This window comes from Poromitra crassiceps (genome assembly GCF_964638095.1).
Source record: "Poromitra crassiceps genome assembly, chromosome: 18".
In the NCBI taxonomy this organism is placed as follows: domain Eukaryota; kingdom Metazoa; phylum Chordata; class Actinopteri; order Beryciformes; family Melamphaidae; genus Poromitra; species Poromitra crassiceps.
Window position 1 is genome coordinate 3295589 of NC_139636.1, and position 17050 is coordinate 3312638.

Genomic DNA, 17050 nt, shown 5'->3' on the forward strand with positions numbered 1-17050 from the left:
CCATGTAGCTGTTATGAAGCCCTTGTTCAGGCGTTATTAATGTGTTATTAACCTGTTGATGTAAAGGAGGTTGAAGTGGTTAAATTCTCACTGTAAATTAATATACAAATTCATGTTATAAATTAAATTCTGAGATTAAATCAGTGTTTCATGTTAGGAAAAAAAGAGATTAATTTGCAGTGCAAATGAAGCCCATGTCATTGGCAGGATATAGGGCCGCACTCACTGTGGAGCATTGGCATGTTTCCCTCGGAGCAGTTCAGTATGTTACTGGTCCCAGTGACAGTCCAGTCTGAGCCCACTCATCCACACAGCTGCTCTACTCCAGGCTGTGTGGGGATGCCATGTATAGCGCCCTATAAGGCAAACAGCAGGCACTACAGCTCATTTCTTTGACAGTTAAAGTCTTAACCAGGGTTTAGATTTGATATAAACAAAACCACTGGGCACCATACAGAAGCCACTAAACAATGTTCTGCCAACTTGTGCACCGGCAGTAATGTGTGTGGACACATCATTTCTGTTCTCACAGATTCAAATTCTCAGGTTCACTGTTTACAGTTGCTGTCCTTTGGCTTTGTAGGGCTAATTATGCTAACATTAACGCTATAAGGCAAGTTAGCACTTGTATTACTTGGGGATTCTCTGGTGGGCGAACTTGTAAGAAGGGAGAAAAGGGAGGTACTGGAAACATCGGAACCGTTTCAAAATGTCATTGCAGAAGGGAATGTCGTAACAGGACTGGTCACTCGTGTGATTCTTGCCTTCTTCTTGCACCTTCTCCCGCCAACTTTTAATCCCCCTCTCTTTTTCAGTACCTGGAAAATGAACAGATCAAAGTACTGTAGCTACTTTAGTGATGTTAGTGCTAATTTGCGTGTTTGAAGTTGTTAACACAAGGATCATGTCCTACCTGGAATGGTGTTGTCCAAAACAAACCCCAAAAATCCTCCAATAAACATATGCGTGGTGAAGAGTACTACGATCACTTGGTCCAACTCTTTTATGCCTTTGAATACAAGAAGAGATTCAAAAAAGTCAATTAGTATGACAAACAACAATGACATAGTTAGAGTTTGTACAAACACTTGTTCGAAGCACCCTTACCAACACACACACATTCCCAGCCCCAAACAGCGGTCAAGAGAGGCTGGGGGCAGAGTGTGGAGGTGGTGAGAGGCTGGGGGCAGAGTGTGGAGGTGGGAGAGGCTGGGGGCAGAGTGTGGAGGAGGTGAGAGGCTGGGAGCAGAGTGTGGAGGTGGTGAGAGGCTGGGAGCAGAGTGTGGAGGAGGAGGTGAGAGGCTGGGAGCAGAGTGTGGAGGAGGTGAGAGGCTGGGGGCAGAGTGTGGAGGTGGTGAGAGGCTGGGAGCAGAGTGTGGAGGTGGGAGAGGCTGGGAGCAGAGTGTGGAGGTGGTGAGAGGCTGGGGGCAGAGTGTGGAGGTGGTGAGAGGCTGGGAGCAGAGTGTGGAGGTGGTGAGAGGCTGGGAGCAGAGTGTGGAGGAGGTGGTGAGAGGCTGGGAGCAGAGTGTGGAGGTGGTGAGAGGCTGGGAGCAGAGTGTGGAGGTGGTGAGAGGCTGGGAGCAGAGTGTGGAGGAGGTGGTGAGAGGCTGGGAGCAGAGTGTGGAGGTGGTGAGAGGCTGGGAGCAGAGTGTGGAGGTGGTGAGAGGCTGGGAGCAGAGTGTGGAGGTGGTGAGAGGCTGGGAGCAGAGTGTGGAGGTGGTGAGAGGCTGGGGGCAGAGTGTGGAGGTGGTGAGAGGCTGGGGGCAGAGTGTGGAGGTGGTGAGAGGCTGGGGGCAGAGTGTGGAGGAGGTGGTCAGAGGCTGGGGGCAGAGTGTGGAGGTGGTGAGAGGCTGGGAGCAGAGTGTGGAGGAGGTGGTGAGAGGCTGGAAGCAGAGTGTGGAGGAGGAGGTGAGAGGCTGGGGGCAGAGTGAGGAGGAGGAGGTGAGAGGCTGGGAGCAGAGTGTGGAGGAGGAGGTGAGAGGCTGGGGGCAGAGTGTGGAGGTGGTGAGAGGCTGGGGGCAGAGTGTGGAGGTGGTGAGAGGCTGGGGGCAGAGTGTGGAGGAGGTGAGAGGCTGGGAGCAGAGTGTGGAGGAGGTGAGAGGCTGGGGGCAGAAGTGCTTTATCTGAGCCGGGCAGATTACAGGCGCTGACATGGAGGCTAGCCAAGAGGATTGGGAGGTAAGCAGCCTAGACTTGAGAAAACCAGACGAGTGTCCTCGTGGACTGAGTTGAACTCTGGATTAGCCCTTTCCTGGGAGCCACTCGCATCACATGACTCCTGGGATCAGCGTCTTATGTCTGCAGAGAAGAACTGTTTAATCTTGTGGATTGCTCTTTTGATGGCACTTCATAAGAGGTGGGCACAAAGGTACTCCACCAATCAATACACTCATCAAAAGCAATGAATCAGGAACTACTGGCTTTTGATTTACCTCTTGGTTGGTTGAGAGCATTGATTGATTGGCCATTCCTGCATTAGTAAAAGCCCCACTTGGTCTTCATCTGTTGGATTAATGTCGCATGGCTGGATTATCTTAATTGGGTCCTACCAGGTGTGTGTGTGTGTGTGTGTGTGTGTGTGTGTGTGTGTGTGTGTGTGTGTGTGTGTGTGTGTGTGTGTGTGTGTGTGTGTGTTATGTACTGTATCAAGTTTAGTTAAGTTTAATTAGTTAAACCGTTTATGTATTTCAAGTACTCTAAAGCAATACTTCAAGTTGGTAAAACTGCCAAATTATTATAATGAACCTACTTTGGTGTAGCAGATGGGTGGAGTGTCAGGTAAGTTGTCAATCACAGAAAATGAATAGAATTAAAAATTTCCAGTGATCATCTTAACTGTCTGGCACAAAAACAAACACGGAATTCATTGCAAATAGTCTTAGACCTAAATTTGACTTTATTTAGGTGAAATGGTCTAACTTGCATTAGACTAATCTATGAGCAAAATTGGTAACGATGGCTTTTGTCATCTGGGCCTCTAGAATTTGGCAACACCTTGCATTTAGTTTAGTTCAGGTAAAATCACTCTCATCTTTCTAGCAGGGTATTAAGTGGTCTATGGGCTCTGTAGGTGTGTGGCACAGCCTTCCACTCACAGCATGGCAGTATCAGACCACACAGACTGGAGACCTGGGTGTGTCGTTTGTTGTTGACAACCACTGGAACAGTCATAAAAGCAGACGATGTGAATTCTTCAGATAATTGCCCTTCCCTTTCAATGTGTAAAATCAGATTCATTAGTCACTTTCATCAAACAGGAGTGTTATGAAAGGCTTCGCACAAAACAAAATGCACCTCAAGAGACAGAACAATATGCCTCTCTGTGTTGCTGGGAGCAGTTTCTGATCTCGCAAGTGGTCATTGGGGAAGTTGAGGTCACACACGGGTCAGTGGGGACACTCCATAGGTCAGTGGGGACACCCCACAGGTCAGTGGGGACACTCCATAGGTCAGTGGGGACACCCCACAGGTCAGTGGGGACACTCCACAGGTCAGTGGGGACACTCCACAGGTCAGTGGGGACACTCCATAGGTCAGTGGGGACACCCCACAGGTCAGTGGGGACACTCCACAGGTCAGGGGACACCCCACAGGTCAGTGGGGACACTCCACAGGTCAGGGGACACCCCACAGGTCAGTGGGGACACTCCACAGGTCAGTGGGGACACCCCACAGGTCAGTGGGGACACCCCACAGGTCAGGGGACACCCCACAGGTCAGTGGGGACACTCCACAGGTCAGTGGGGACACCCCACAGGTCAGTGGGGACACTCCACAGTGATCGCCATACCAAGAAAGAGGAACCCTAAAACACTAAACGAGACCTGAGATCAGTTGCTCTCACCTCCCTTGTGTTGAAGGCCTTCAAGAGCATTGTGAAAAGCCACATGACCAGGATAACCACCACAAAGAACCTCCTCATTTGCATACCGTGCTGGCAGAGGAGTTGATCATGCAAAACTATTCATTTTGGACACTATACAGTACATAAACCTGTAGAACACAACAGCTGTTTGCTGACTTCTCCTCAGCTCCTCAGCGGAGCGCAGGAATGAGTCTAGCACTTCAGATCCTCAGGGGAAAGGCATGAACTAAGGTCTGTGGTCAACACAAGTTTAGAATGAGAATTGAATTGAAGTAGGCTATGTGTGCACGTGTGTGTGTGTGTGTGTGTGTATGTGTGTGTGTGTGTGCCTGTGTGTGTGGTAATAATCTGTTCTGAATGACTGAACTCATTGTTAAAGGTGAGGTAATAAGATTTTACACTGTGCAAACATATTTATCGCTACCAACCCATGTATTACCAGCCGCAACTGTGTGTGTGTGTGTGTGTGCGTGTGCGTGCGTGCGCGTTATATGTCTGTCTGTCGACAGATTTTGTTAACGCGATAGCGCCACAACCGTACAAGATAATAATAGTACGGTAATTACAATAATAATAATTTATGGGATTTATATAGCGCTTTTCAAGGCACTAAAAGCGCTTCACATATCAGTGTGTGTGTGTGGGGGGCGGGATCTACTCATCCACCACCAATAGCACCCACCTGGGTGCTGCACAGCAACCAGTTTGCACCAGGATGCTCACCACATATCAGCTATCTCAGTGGAGAGTTGAGGACTGACTATGTCAATTAGATATCGAGGGATAGGTGGCCATGATTGAACAAAGGCCTGTGTGGGAATTTAGCCAGGGCACCGGAGTTACACCCCCCAGGGCACCGGGGTTACACCCCCAGGGCACTGGAGTTGCACCCCCCAGGGCACTGGAGTTGCACCCCCTAGGTCACTGGGGTTACACCCCTACTCTTATGATAAGTTCATGCTCTATATAAATAACATTCTCTTTCCTAGTGAGCTCTGTAATGTCCATTACTATGCAGACGATACGATCTTATATTGTGTCGGGGATACCCCCGCCCAGGCCGTCGCAAGCTTACAATCTGCCTTCAATGCTTTTCAAAATTCCCTGTTTAACCTCAAATTGGTTTTAAATTCCAAAAAGACAAAATGGATGCTTTTTTCCAGGTCCCCATCCATCATGGACAGCCTTAGCATAGTAACCCTACAAGGCGAAGCTATTGAAACTGTTGAATCCTATAAATACCTTGGTATCTGGGTGGATAGCAAACTATCCTTCAATGAGCATATTGAGCACCTTGTAAAAAGACTTAGGAGGAAAGTTGGATTCTTGTACAGAAATAAGTCATGTTTCTCTGCATCCTCTAGAAAACAATTGGTTCAATCTCTAATACTGTCTGTTTTTGACTATGGTGATATTGTGTATATGCATGCCTCATCTTCTGCCTTGAAGTCACTTGATGCCGTGTTTCACAGCGCGCTGCGCTTCATAACTGGAGATAAATTTCTTACTCACCACTGTGTTCTGTACGAAAAGGTGTGTTGGCCCTCTCTTTCAGTCAGAAGAGAACAGCACTGTCTTTTGTTTATTTATAAAGCCCTAATCGGTCAGCTTCCTCCATATCTGTGTTCACTTCTCACTCATGCAAGCAATCGCAACGGCACACGCTCACAGTCTTACATCAGGCTGCGTGTCCCGCGTGTGAGGACCGAGCAAGGAAAGACTGCTTTCTCGTACTATGCACCGGTCAAATGGAATTCACTGCAGGACATTATAAAATTGGATCAATTACTTCCTCTGGTCTCGTTCAAGGCACTCCTTCGCGACACCTTATGTGAGAGATGCACATGTTTTTAGCTAATTGTTCTATTGTCGACGGACTCTAGTTGCAATTTGCTCTGTTTTGATTTCTACTTGCTTTAAATTGACCTTGTTGTTTTGATTGTTCTTATCACTTGTCCTGTTTGTCTGAAACTTTTTGTACATGTACTTTTGTAGCAGGGCACTCTTGAAAATGAGGGCTTGCTCTCAAGAGGCTTCCCTGGGTAAATAAAGGAAATCAAATCAAATCAAATCAAATCAAGTGCCGATGGGACCTTTAATGACCACAGAGTCAGGACCTCGGACTGTGCTCACTCACAGGACAGAGTCCCTGTCTCGGCCCTGCGGCATTGGGGATGTGGATATTATTCCTGAGACCAGAGGGAAGAGCACCCCCTACTGGTCCTCCAACACCACTCCCAGCACCATGGTCTCCATCCAAGGACTAGTGTCGCTTGCCAGAAATCTGTCTGCATGGAAACAGGCTGCTGGTATAAGCTCATGGAAACAGGCTGCTGGTATAAGCTCATGGAAACAGGCTGCTGGTATAAGCTCATGGAAACAGGCTGCTGGTATAAGCTCATGGAAACAGGCTCCTGGTATAAGCTCATGGAAACAGGCTCCTGGTATAAGCTCATGGAAACAGGCTGCTGGTATAAGCTCCATTTCAGTTGGCAGCAGAAGAAAATTAATTTCCGCTGCCTGCAAGCTCTGCCATTGGCTCTGATCCCCTCTGACTGACCGGCTGCGACCATATATGGATTCTGGTGGGGTGTGAAGCAGGGAAGGTGCATCGTGGCTGGTGTGATCCCATCTGGTGTGATCCCATCTGGTGTGATCCCATCTGGTGTGATCCCATCTGGTGTGATCCCATCTGGTGTGATCCCATCGCAAGATGGTCTCCAGTTTATTTTAGACTACAACTTTAGATCTGTCAAATGAAGCCTGCGTTAGTTCATTTGAGACACGGAAGTCATAGGCTACGCCCATTGACAGCAGTGACCAGCTGACAGATGCCGATTGGGTCATCATTTAATCATTCAACAATCACAGCCATTAGTAGTTGCGGTCCGTTTAAATACGGCCTCCTCTCTCACTCTGATTTGTGCTTCACCTATGCTGATGCTTCACACTGCGGCTGCTGGCAATGCTTTGCCTCCACCACCCCAGCCTCCACCTTCTAGCTCATCTGCATAGCTCAAACGCTAAACATGTATTCTAGCTCTAGAGTTGGCTCAAAAAGTTGAACATATGTTTTCCATGTCTTGCTTAGGCTCCCTCTGTTACTCACTATGGGTTTAAATTTATCTGGAATCTTGTATCCCCATGGGGGGGTTTTGCTGCCCTCCCTGCTGGGCCGAGCAGGGAGGAGCATCTTCTGTAAAAAGCGGAGCCTTCAATTTAAAATGGATAGTAAACTTTACTAGATTTTCCTTAATGTCATATTTTGAGAGAAAAGAGACTAAAGTTAAAGGTTGGGAAAGTCGCCCTGGCATTGATCATGTTTACATGGCCACATATAAATCGATCATATCACCATCATCATCATGCCATAGACAATTCCCCTGATTATTCAAGTCGAGTCAAGTCAAACTTTATTTATATAGCACATTTCATACACAGGGCAACCCTGTCTAGGCCTCTGATTTGGCCTATCACTATACTCTTTTTTTTTTAAAGTCCGTGAAGACCAAAAATAAATGTGTTTTGAGTTTGTCACACCACATACAAATGTGTTATTAACCACCCAGCCAGATTTGAACAATTAAAAACATTGCCATGTACATACAAGTACTCCAATTAGTTTTCCAGGGACTTTAAGGGGTATTAAGTAGTCTATTGGCCTCTGTAGGAGGTGTGTGCGCACAGCCACAGTAGCATGTCAGTATCAGACCACAGACCAGAGGCCGGGGTGTGTCCTTTGTTCTGTTGAAAACCAGTGGAAAAGTCATAAAGGAGACGTGTGAATTCTTCAGATAAGTGCTCTTTCCTTTCAGTGTCGTGTGTGTCGAGTCAAGGCAAGTAGACGTATTAATCGCTTTCATCAAACAGGAGTGTTACGAAAGGCTTTTCCCAAAACAAAAACACACAAATACAGATACAAACGAGACAGAACAAGTACGTGTGTGCAGATGTGTGTGTGTGTGTGTGTGTGTGTGAGAGAGAGAGAGAGAGAGAGAGAGAGAGGGAATCACCTGTGTCAATGAAGCCAGGGTTGGAGTGAAACCAGGTAGGTAAGACAAGGCCGCTGAACGTAGAGAAGCCGAGAATGAGGAGGTTCCTGGATGAGTTGAGGTCCACATACTGTTTATCACAGAGAAGACAGACAGAGAGAGAGAGAGAGAGAGAGAGAGGAAGAGAGAGAGAGACGAACACAGTTTTATTATTATTAATTTTTAGTTATTTTTAGTTTAGTTTTTATTGATCCAGATCGTCAGATGCAGACCATTCATTTGCTAATTAGCCTCAGCTGGCTGACTGACTGGATCATTGTCTTTCTGCTACATTAGACCAGAGCAATTTAGAGAGAGTGGCGGAGGTCAGCGGAGGACCAAAATGCGTGACTCATTAGCCAATGAACAGCCACGAAGAGGTCTTGCGGTACTTTTGAATGCTAAAATAAAGCTGATAATGTACAATTTAATTTAAAAAAAAACTTTCAAAGTACATCACAAACTGTCCATTTTGCTGCAACTCGACAGTGCTGCTTAATCGAGAACCTTACTTCCTGGAACTCTTGAGAGTAAAAAACGGGTCCATTGGAGTGAATGGAGATATACACGGCTCTGCACTAGACTACTAGCCTGCCTGGTATCCAGCCCCATATGAATGGCAGTTGTCAGCACTCTTCACATGGGTCTGGACCCAAGCTCATCCACTGGCGATTATTCAGGACAGATACTGTCCACGACACCTGATTGGCTGGTCGATGTAGGCGGCGGGACTTATCTAACATTTCTGATGACGAATTAGAGCGCTGCAACAACACACCTGTATGTTAAATACTGTAGCTATAGCTAGCTAGCTCTTAGCTACGTTAGCTAAGCCCACTACTGCTGCTGTAACCACTTCACCGACACGGGCCTCAAAACGCCAGTGTGAGTGACCAAACATTTCACTTGTCGGAGTCACATACGCTCTTTCCAGTAAGCCATCAGCTTTGAAATCCGTTGAGCTGCTTGTGGCTTCAGCTAAAGTTAAGGTTAAACCAGAGAAAGCACTTTCTCTTGTTAAACGGTTGCTGGTATAGGTACCTGGGTGCACAGACAAAGAGTATTGAAGGCAAGAAGAGACGAAGCCTGTGTTTTTTTTTTACAACAGTGCTCCCGCCTAGATGTTGCAGTGGAACCAATGAGTGGAACAACCTATTAGCCTTCAGTTCTCAATTTAAGTTTTGTGTCGCAGAAACATCGAAGTTGTCCTGCTTTGCTAGTACTGTACTGTGATTGGTCAAAGAGTTCGATGATTGACACAGACAGCAACCAATCAGTTGGGGCTGAAAAATACATCACCAAATCAGTGGTGGATAGGGTTGAGTCCAGACCATAATGAAGAATTCATTGGGGCTGGTTACCAGGCTACTAGACCAGAGGTTCCCAAATGTTTTTCAGCCAAGGACCCCTTACAAGATAGAAAATATACCGGGGACCCCCTCATTCTGATTTGTGATTTTGGGCTAAGCGTAATTGTTTCCACTGTAACGTGCTTGACTTTTAATTTGATAGGTTTGTTATTAGAATGTAATCCATTAACTATTTTACATTTAAAGCATAAACTATTTTCGTTGAACTATGAAGATTTTGCACAATTTTTTTAATTATTTTTTTATTACATTACATTTACATTACGTCAATTAGCAGACGCTTTTGTTTTGTCCAAAGCGACTTACAATATCACAATTTGTCAACAGTACAGAAAACCACTATGCAACACAATCAATGACAGCCAATATATTTTTGATAGACTAGCACCATGTAGGAAGTAGTTTGAGAAGGAATAGGTAACATGTATCATTTTTTTTTTTTTTTTTTTTAACTTTTTTTTTTTTTACCTGAAAACTTTTCGCGGACCCCCTGGCAAAGTGCCACGGACCCCTGGGGGTCCGTGGACCCCCATTTGAGAACCACTGTGTAACTAGACTACAGCATGTTTACTCTTGATTCTACTGAGAGTGGACATTTGGCGAGAACCAAAAGGGAAAAGGAAAAAGTGTTCTGTTCTGGTAGTTTTGATAGCGTTGGGTTACAGGGGCCATGTCCACCTATAAATGTGCTTTGGGAGATGGTTTAAAGGGGGGAAGTAGGAATTGTACTGCCATAGCACAAAATTACCATAATATGTTTTGTGTGTTGATATTTCTGTTCATCAATACCAGTATCAGAATCAGAATCGGCTTTATTGGCCAGGTATGTGCACATACAACAAACAAGGCACGGCTACATTCAAACATTTAGTAGTATTAAGTAGCATTAATGTAATATTGTGTTGTAAAGTGTCCATTTTATATACATATATGAAACAATGTATATGTGCAGTATAAATAAGCCACACAGGATCATAAACAAAGGCTTATATATATTCCCAGATATTGCACCGTTGTGTTCCGTTCAATGACTGGATCAGGTGCTGATGCCAAAAACTCACTCTGGCCCGTCGCCTCACATTTCAACTGTAACGGCTAAAAGGCTCTGTTCTCAAACCAAAGACGACAACGCAGGATTCATATTTAGCATGGTGATATATGACCTCTTCACTGATGTTTCTGTTGGAGCTCTGCTCTGAATAGCTTATTCATCTCTGGATCTCTGTTTTGAAAAGGGGATGACAGGGTCGCGTGTGTGTGTGTGTGTGTGTGTGTGTGTGTGTGTGTGTGTGTGTGTGTGTGCGTGCGTGCGTGCGTGCGTGCGTGCGTGCGTGCGTGCGTGCGTGCGTGCGTGCGTGCGTGCGTGCGTGCGTGTACGTGCGCGCGAGTGAGCGAGTGCGTGCATGTGTTGCACAAGGGACTTGTTTCGAAAGACATACGCTTTATTGATATTACTGCAAACCCTACTGGTCCCTGATAGAGGTTGATAAATCTCATAAATTACTTAATGCCTCTTTAAGTAATAAAAATTAATAAGTGTATTATGTATTTTGTCACATTGAGTAATGACTATCTAAAGATTATCATCCTGATACCAGGCACAGCCTCCCACTTACACTATGTTGATCAAAGATGTTATGCAACAAACTTAAAGTGGATAAACTCATATTATCCACTTTACGAGGTTCCCGTTGAGACACTGCATAAGACTTGGCAACCTTTCATCGATTATGTAGAGGCTATCTAGGCAATACATGCCCTCTGAACTCTTTGCTATAGATTACACTGTACACTACTGTATGTGCCCTAGTGTTTTTATGTGCATCTGCATATGCAAATTCTGTAATGTTTTTGTATTTTATATCATTTGTATAGCCTGCTACTGCTTACTGTTTGTTAACTAAAATATCAATAAACAGACCTTGGAAACACACACACACACACACACACACACACACACACACACACACACACACACACACACACACACACACACACACGGTATGGCAATAGGTATGGATTGAATAAACGGGTTTGACAAGCCGTTTGGTGCGACAGATGAAGGGAACCGGGTGTTTGTTCTGCACTGTGTGTTCAACCACATGAGCTAAATCCCAGACACAACATGCGTTATGCACCCATAGCTGACCACATTGCCAGGAGCCACAGTTCCAGCCGGCGCTCCAGCGGCAGTGACAGAGCGGAACGTGACAGACAGACCGTGCACATGGATTAGTATACCGTGCCCTCGAATTAGTGATCAGTGCGCACGGAGAGTCCTTAGCCATGCCTGTGGATTAGCAGAGCGGTGTGCACACAGATTTGTAATATATATAGGCCTAGATAACGTCAAACAAGGACAGCAGCTCACAGAGTTGCACGCTGTAGTAGGCTATAACATTTAATCAACATGTTTTTTCTACATGCATGATTTATAAGGAGTAAATGGGTTTCATATTGTCACCAAAACACAGATCGCATCATAAATGAGACCTACTGATGTGATTAATCAATGGTTATGGTTCATATACAGTATGCTCTAGGTGCCTAAAGGCTATTACAGCTCACTATACTGCATGCATGCATGCTAAACTGTGTGGAATGGCTCTGGCTCATTGTATATATAGGCCTAAAAAGTCCCTCTTTGATGCACTGATTTCCGCATATTATATCAAGTGCATAGGCTTGATTTGGATATCGGCAGGGACACAAACTGCACACAAAGCGCGCGGCGCCAGAAATGAGTGCGCATTTCTGGTCAAAATGAATGGAGAGTGAGATAGATAGAGGCGAATAGCAGTCTTTCTGGCTGAGACCTGTAACATTAGCATTAGCAGCAGCTAACGTTCAGGCCAATGCAGTGTTGTGCAACAAGCAGTACAAGCAATACATGTCTGGCATAATCCATACTGCATTTATGATCGCTTTTTCCGCTGACAGAAATGCACTTTTACAACGCCCAACTAACACCACCGCATTTTCCACCGCTCCCCATGTTGTCCTTATGGAAACCAGACTGAGGCTGACTTTTGAATGTTTATGTTCTGCAGTCCGTAGCATCAAACAATGCAGTATGCATACTTGAGACATACTATTTTAGACCAGTGTTTATTTAGCCTGTGGAAACATGTATTTGGGACCGGCGTCTATTTGGGTTTATTTGAAGTTTTACGGTACACACCGTATACAGTACATACAGTACATACACAGTGTTATCATATTCACTGCATGCAGTACACATTTTGCTAGACTCAGCCCTCAGTCTTAATCCGTTTCACTCCTGTAAGACTGAGAATATTACTATTTAAATCTTTGCATAACGTTAGGTGGCGCTGTTGGAAGCCTTGCATCGGAGAACCAATCATGAGTGTTGTGGGCGGGCCTGCTTTCTGGGGGCAGTGAAGCTCATGCAGAACCGATGTCTCGCAAAACATCGCCGCGTTTGCGGAGAAACATATTAATCACTTAGAAACAAACATAACCTGTTAATAGGACGTGTTTCATCCGGCCCCGGCGGCTAGAGGTCTTTCCCCCAGCGATAAGGCCGACTCCCGAGGCTAACGTTACAGAGCCTGCTGATGACTCACAGTAGCAAGCGGACCACTTCCGGGTAGGAAAAATGATTGTAAAATAAACAACAGCTATAAATTTTGTTTGGAGCATATCAGCTTCATGCTCTGTGTTAGGACTATGATAAATGGCATTGCCGCTACCAAATAAAATTCTAATAATAAATGTAGGCGTGTCTGCTGCCGGCCGTTCTCGCCGGGCTCGAAGAGACAGTTTCTGACAGTGAAATTCCCAGACGTTTGGTGGCACAGCTCACCAAACGTCTGGGAGCCGAGACTAACATTTTGCCTACTGTATCACCGCCCTTCGAAGGGATTCATGTGAATTAAAAGGAGCAACATGGACTGAATTAATCCCCAGAGGGGTGTTAACTGCTGAACCATGCTAAATATGGATGTAAATCATAGTACTGTGATGTGATGTGTGATGCTTTATTGATCCCCACAGGAAAATGTCTTTCTAGTTGGAGGTCAGAGGTCAAGCTCAGCTAAAAGACAGCAAACTTGGAGCCGGTGGGGTTTTAAGGTGTCAAGGGTACTAGCATGGGTGGGGGCTCGAACCTGGGTCTTCCAGTGAGGTGGTCTTCCTATTCTCTACAACTTTACATAAAAGTGTCCACCAAATGGCCTATGTATGACATGGTACTATATTTACCTGAAGGTTGGATATTCCCACCGCTGCAATCATTCCAAACATAACCAGGAACATGCCTCCGATCACTGGGTCTGGGATGGTGATGAAAACGGCTCCAAACTTGCCAAAGATCCCCAGGACGATCATCAGAATGCCAGTGGTCTGGAGGACCAGCCTGCTGCCGACCTGGCGCCAAACGGGCACAAGAATCGTCAATCATCTCCATATGACAGCTTTACTTGGACCAGGCAGCCTGTGAGGAAAAAACTCAAAACTGCATAATGTAATCTGAATCTTACAAAGTTTTCTTTTCTTTTTATTGGGGGGGGGGGGGGGGTGACATCAACAATCTCCTCTGTAATGATTTTGATGCTGTATGCAGTGGTTCCATAACTGGGGTATGCTTACTCCTAGGGGTATGTGGAGGTACTAAAAAAAACTCTCGTAACAGACAAGCCCGTCTTTTTGTCACACTAACACCACAATACATGCACGGAGGGCCACAACACACTCATGCTGACGGTGGCCGGTGAAAAGTGTCCTCTGCATTTAACCCATCCAGGCATGTCCTTTCCTCCGAGGGGCAGGCCAGGAGCAGTGGTCGCTTTCTCGTACAGTGCCCGGGGACCAACTTCGGATGTTGTCGTCACTGGTCGGATGACGATGACGATCTGATCTTCTGCATGTTTTTAGTGGGGGGTTATATACGGAGGAACCCCCTGGGGGAGCACGGGGAGAACATGCAAAACTATCGATGCATGTGACCTGGTGGAAACTCATCAGTGGGCTGCACAGCGTTCATATAGGGCAATTAGTAACTAATATTTTCGATGTATCTTGCGCATTCTATGGCCGCCCGAGTTGTAATATATTGTCATGTCATGGTGTCTTTGGGTCATTAATAAACAAAATTAATTCAGCTTTTGCTCTATTTCTTTTGTACTGCTATTTTACATTGAAGTCAACGGTGAGTGTCTTGTGTTTTCCCCCTAAAAGGAAAGAGGCCATATTACCATTCAGGTCTATGGGCCAAGGACGAAGTGATTCACTTTCTATGCCCACTGGCCAAAAGGGGGCATGGCATTGGTGGTAACATGCCGTGGTGGAGGTATGCACTCTACTGAGTGCCCTCTAGTTTATGAAATGTTTGGGGATTTTGAGATAGGATTTTAGGGAACAGGCTATCATTTGACATCTGGAGCGGGCGAGTGATGTTGGCTTGAGGCATCCAAAAACTTACATGGTAGTTATGCTGACATGTTGCGCTAAAGGCAAAAAAAAAACTCATGAAGGCAACACCTCAATACTCAAGTGTCTGGATTTAATTGTGTAGCACCAGAGGACTTAAAGGATATATATATATATATATTTCAACCTGGACCCTATTTCCCACACTGCTGGCTGCCCCTCTGGCTCGCCTGATCCGACAGTAAACCCTGGAGAGTAATATTCATGTATAGAGTCGTTTCCATGTTGCCAGAAACTATAATGACAGTTTGAGTCTAACCAGCGGCAAAACAAGCAGTTTTAGCGAACGTGGAATGACGGCGCGTAATTGCCCGACTGGGTTACACCGGTAGCTGTTTGATGACATTGCTCCAGCTGTAAACAAGGCTATCTCGGTGAGTAGGCCTACTTCACCAATTTGAAAAAAATATGTCACGATGAGTCCCCTTAGACACACACAGTGTGGATTAGGGTCCAGGTTGAAAATAAATTAAATTGTCTTTTAACCAGATGATGTATAATGTCGTCTGCAGTTGTTAAACATTTGATTTGACAGAAAAAGCTCAGTGATACTGTATCATCTGAAAGGACTCCTAAAAGAAAACAAATATGTGGGTACTTTTTCACAGCACGAAAAGCTTGTGTTTTCGCACACCGCTCTGACACACATGGATTCAATAGGAAAGATGAGAGTGGAGGGGCTGTCAGGCCCTGGAGCTGGTCAGAGGTTTGGCAGTGCAGCAGGCAGAGTGGAGGGGCTGTCAGGCCCTGGAGCTGGTCAGAGGTTTGGCAGTGCAGCAGGCTGTCAGGCCCTGGAGCTGGTCAGAGGTTTGGCAGTGCAGCAGGCACGGACCAGGACCATAGACTGTATAGAGAGCCAAAGTGAACGTCACTTCCTGCTTTTCTCCCTGTACCAGCATGTGAAAAAGATGAATGGTGGTGGTGAACGGAGAGATACGTTACTTATTTGATCCTGTTTGAATTGTGCCACGGGGTACACATGTAAAATTGTCAATATAACTATGCATGTCAAGAAAGTCGCAGTTTGTCCTGAAACTGAAACGTAATGTTTAGTTTTGTCAATCAACAATCGCACATTATACGTTCACACCATCAACAACAATGGACTGGCGGGAGAGACGTCACTTACACGACTGGTTGTGCGTATAGTCTTTCTGATTTATAATTGATAGTGCCTCAGTTTTACCACAAACTGCGACGTTCTCGACATTACAGAGTTATCTTTTACAAACATGACGTGTGTACTCCCGTGGCACAATTCAAACGGGATCCAAAAGGTATCTCTCCGTTCACCACCGTTCATATTTTTTCACACGCTGGTACGGGGAGAAAAGCAGGAAGTGACGTTCACTTTGGCTCTCTATACAAATATGAACGTAGCCACGGTTTACGTCACCCAGTTGGTTTCTGGACTTTCTGGACTGAATTGAAGCCTTGACTTTGGCATTGTGACGGTCGCCACCTTATTTGGATGAGAAGAGCCGCAGCTCGACGCCATGATCGGCGAGCTGCCCGATCACTGCGACCTGTCAATCACGCCCCAAAACATAGTCTGCTTTATTGTCTATTATAGTCTAAATAGGACCATAATGTACCAAATGAACACCATACTGCACAGAAGAAGACTTGAAACTAGCAACTGAGACCGGAAATGAATTAGGACATTGTTCAATGAGGTAATAAATCAATTGAGATCAATTCAATAAATCCCATTGACTTCTATGTAATCAGACTTCTTTTTGCGGCCATAGACTGTATAAACAGGAGGTGAGTTAGATAAAAATCTACACCCTGTAAAGTAATTATGAACAACTGAGACCAAAACAATTGTTTTTGGACGAACCAGGCTGTAAACATTTCTCTCTGCTGTAAAAGTCTGGCATTTTAAAAAATTTTCAAAACTGAAGGTTGGGGCTTGGCACAGACACACAGCCTGCTGGGATCTAACCTGTGACCTTCCGTTTACAGGACGATATCGTCCCACAATGGCTGCGCTTACATGACCTCAATTAGCAGAACCAACGTGGATCTAGGACAGGGGTGGGCAACTATTTTTCATGGGGGGCCACATGAGAAATCCAGATTGTTGCCGGGGGCCGAACAAATATTGTCATGCCGTAATGGATGGGCAACTTTGATGATAGAGAGGGCCACAAAAAAAGTCCTCGCTACCAGATCTTGCATGTCGCGTTCAGGTGCACTGTAAAAAACAAAAAAACAAAAAACAAAATTGCAATTCCATCGCGGGCCACACAGGGGGCCGTATGTTGCCCATGTGTGCTTTATAGTAACGTTCAGTCATAACTCATTTATAATTAAGCCCATAATTAATG

General features: G+C 45.5%; 1 protein-coding gene across 1 annotated transcript in view; it reads right to left on the reverse strand.

The window, feature by feature from the left end:
- Window positions 1–630: 630 nt before the first annotated feature.
- Window positions 631–17050, reverse strand: part of LOC310792463 (solute carrier family 23 member 2) — a gene marked incomplete at both ends in the record, with an annotated part of 102748 nt that continues 86328 nt past the window's right edge. Inside the window, 4 exons of the mRNA XM_083654150.1 lie at window positions 631–818; window positions 914–1009; window positions 7879–7987; window positions 13491–13655. Of these exons, the coding sequence (XP_083510276.1) occupies window positions 631–818; window positions 914–1009; window positions 7879–7987; window positions 13491–13655 (558 nt within the window). The remainder of the gene's footprint in view (window positions 819–913; window positions 1010–7878; window positions 7988–13490; window positions 13656–17050) is intronic.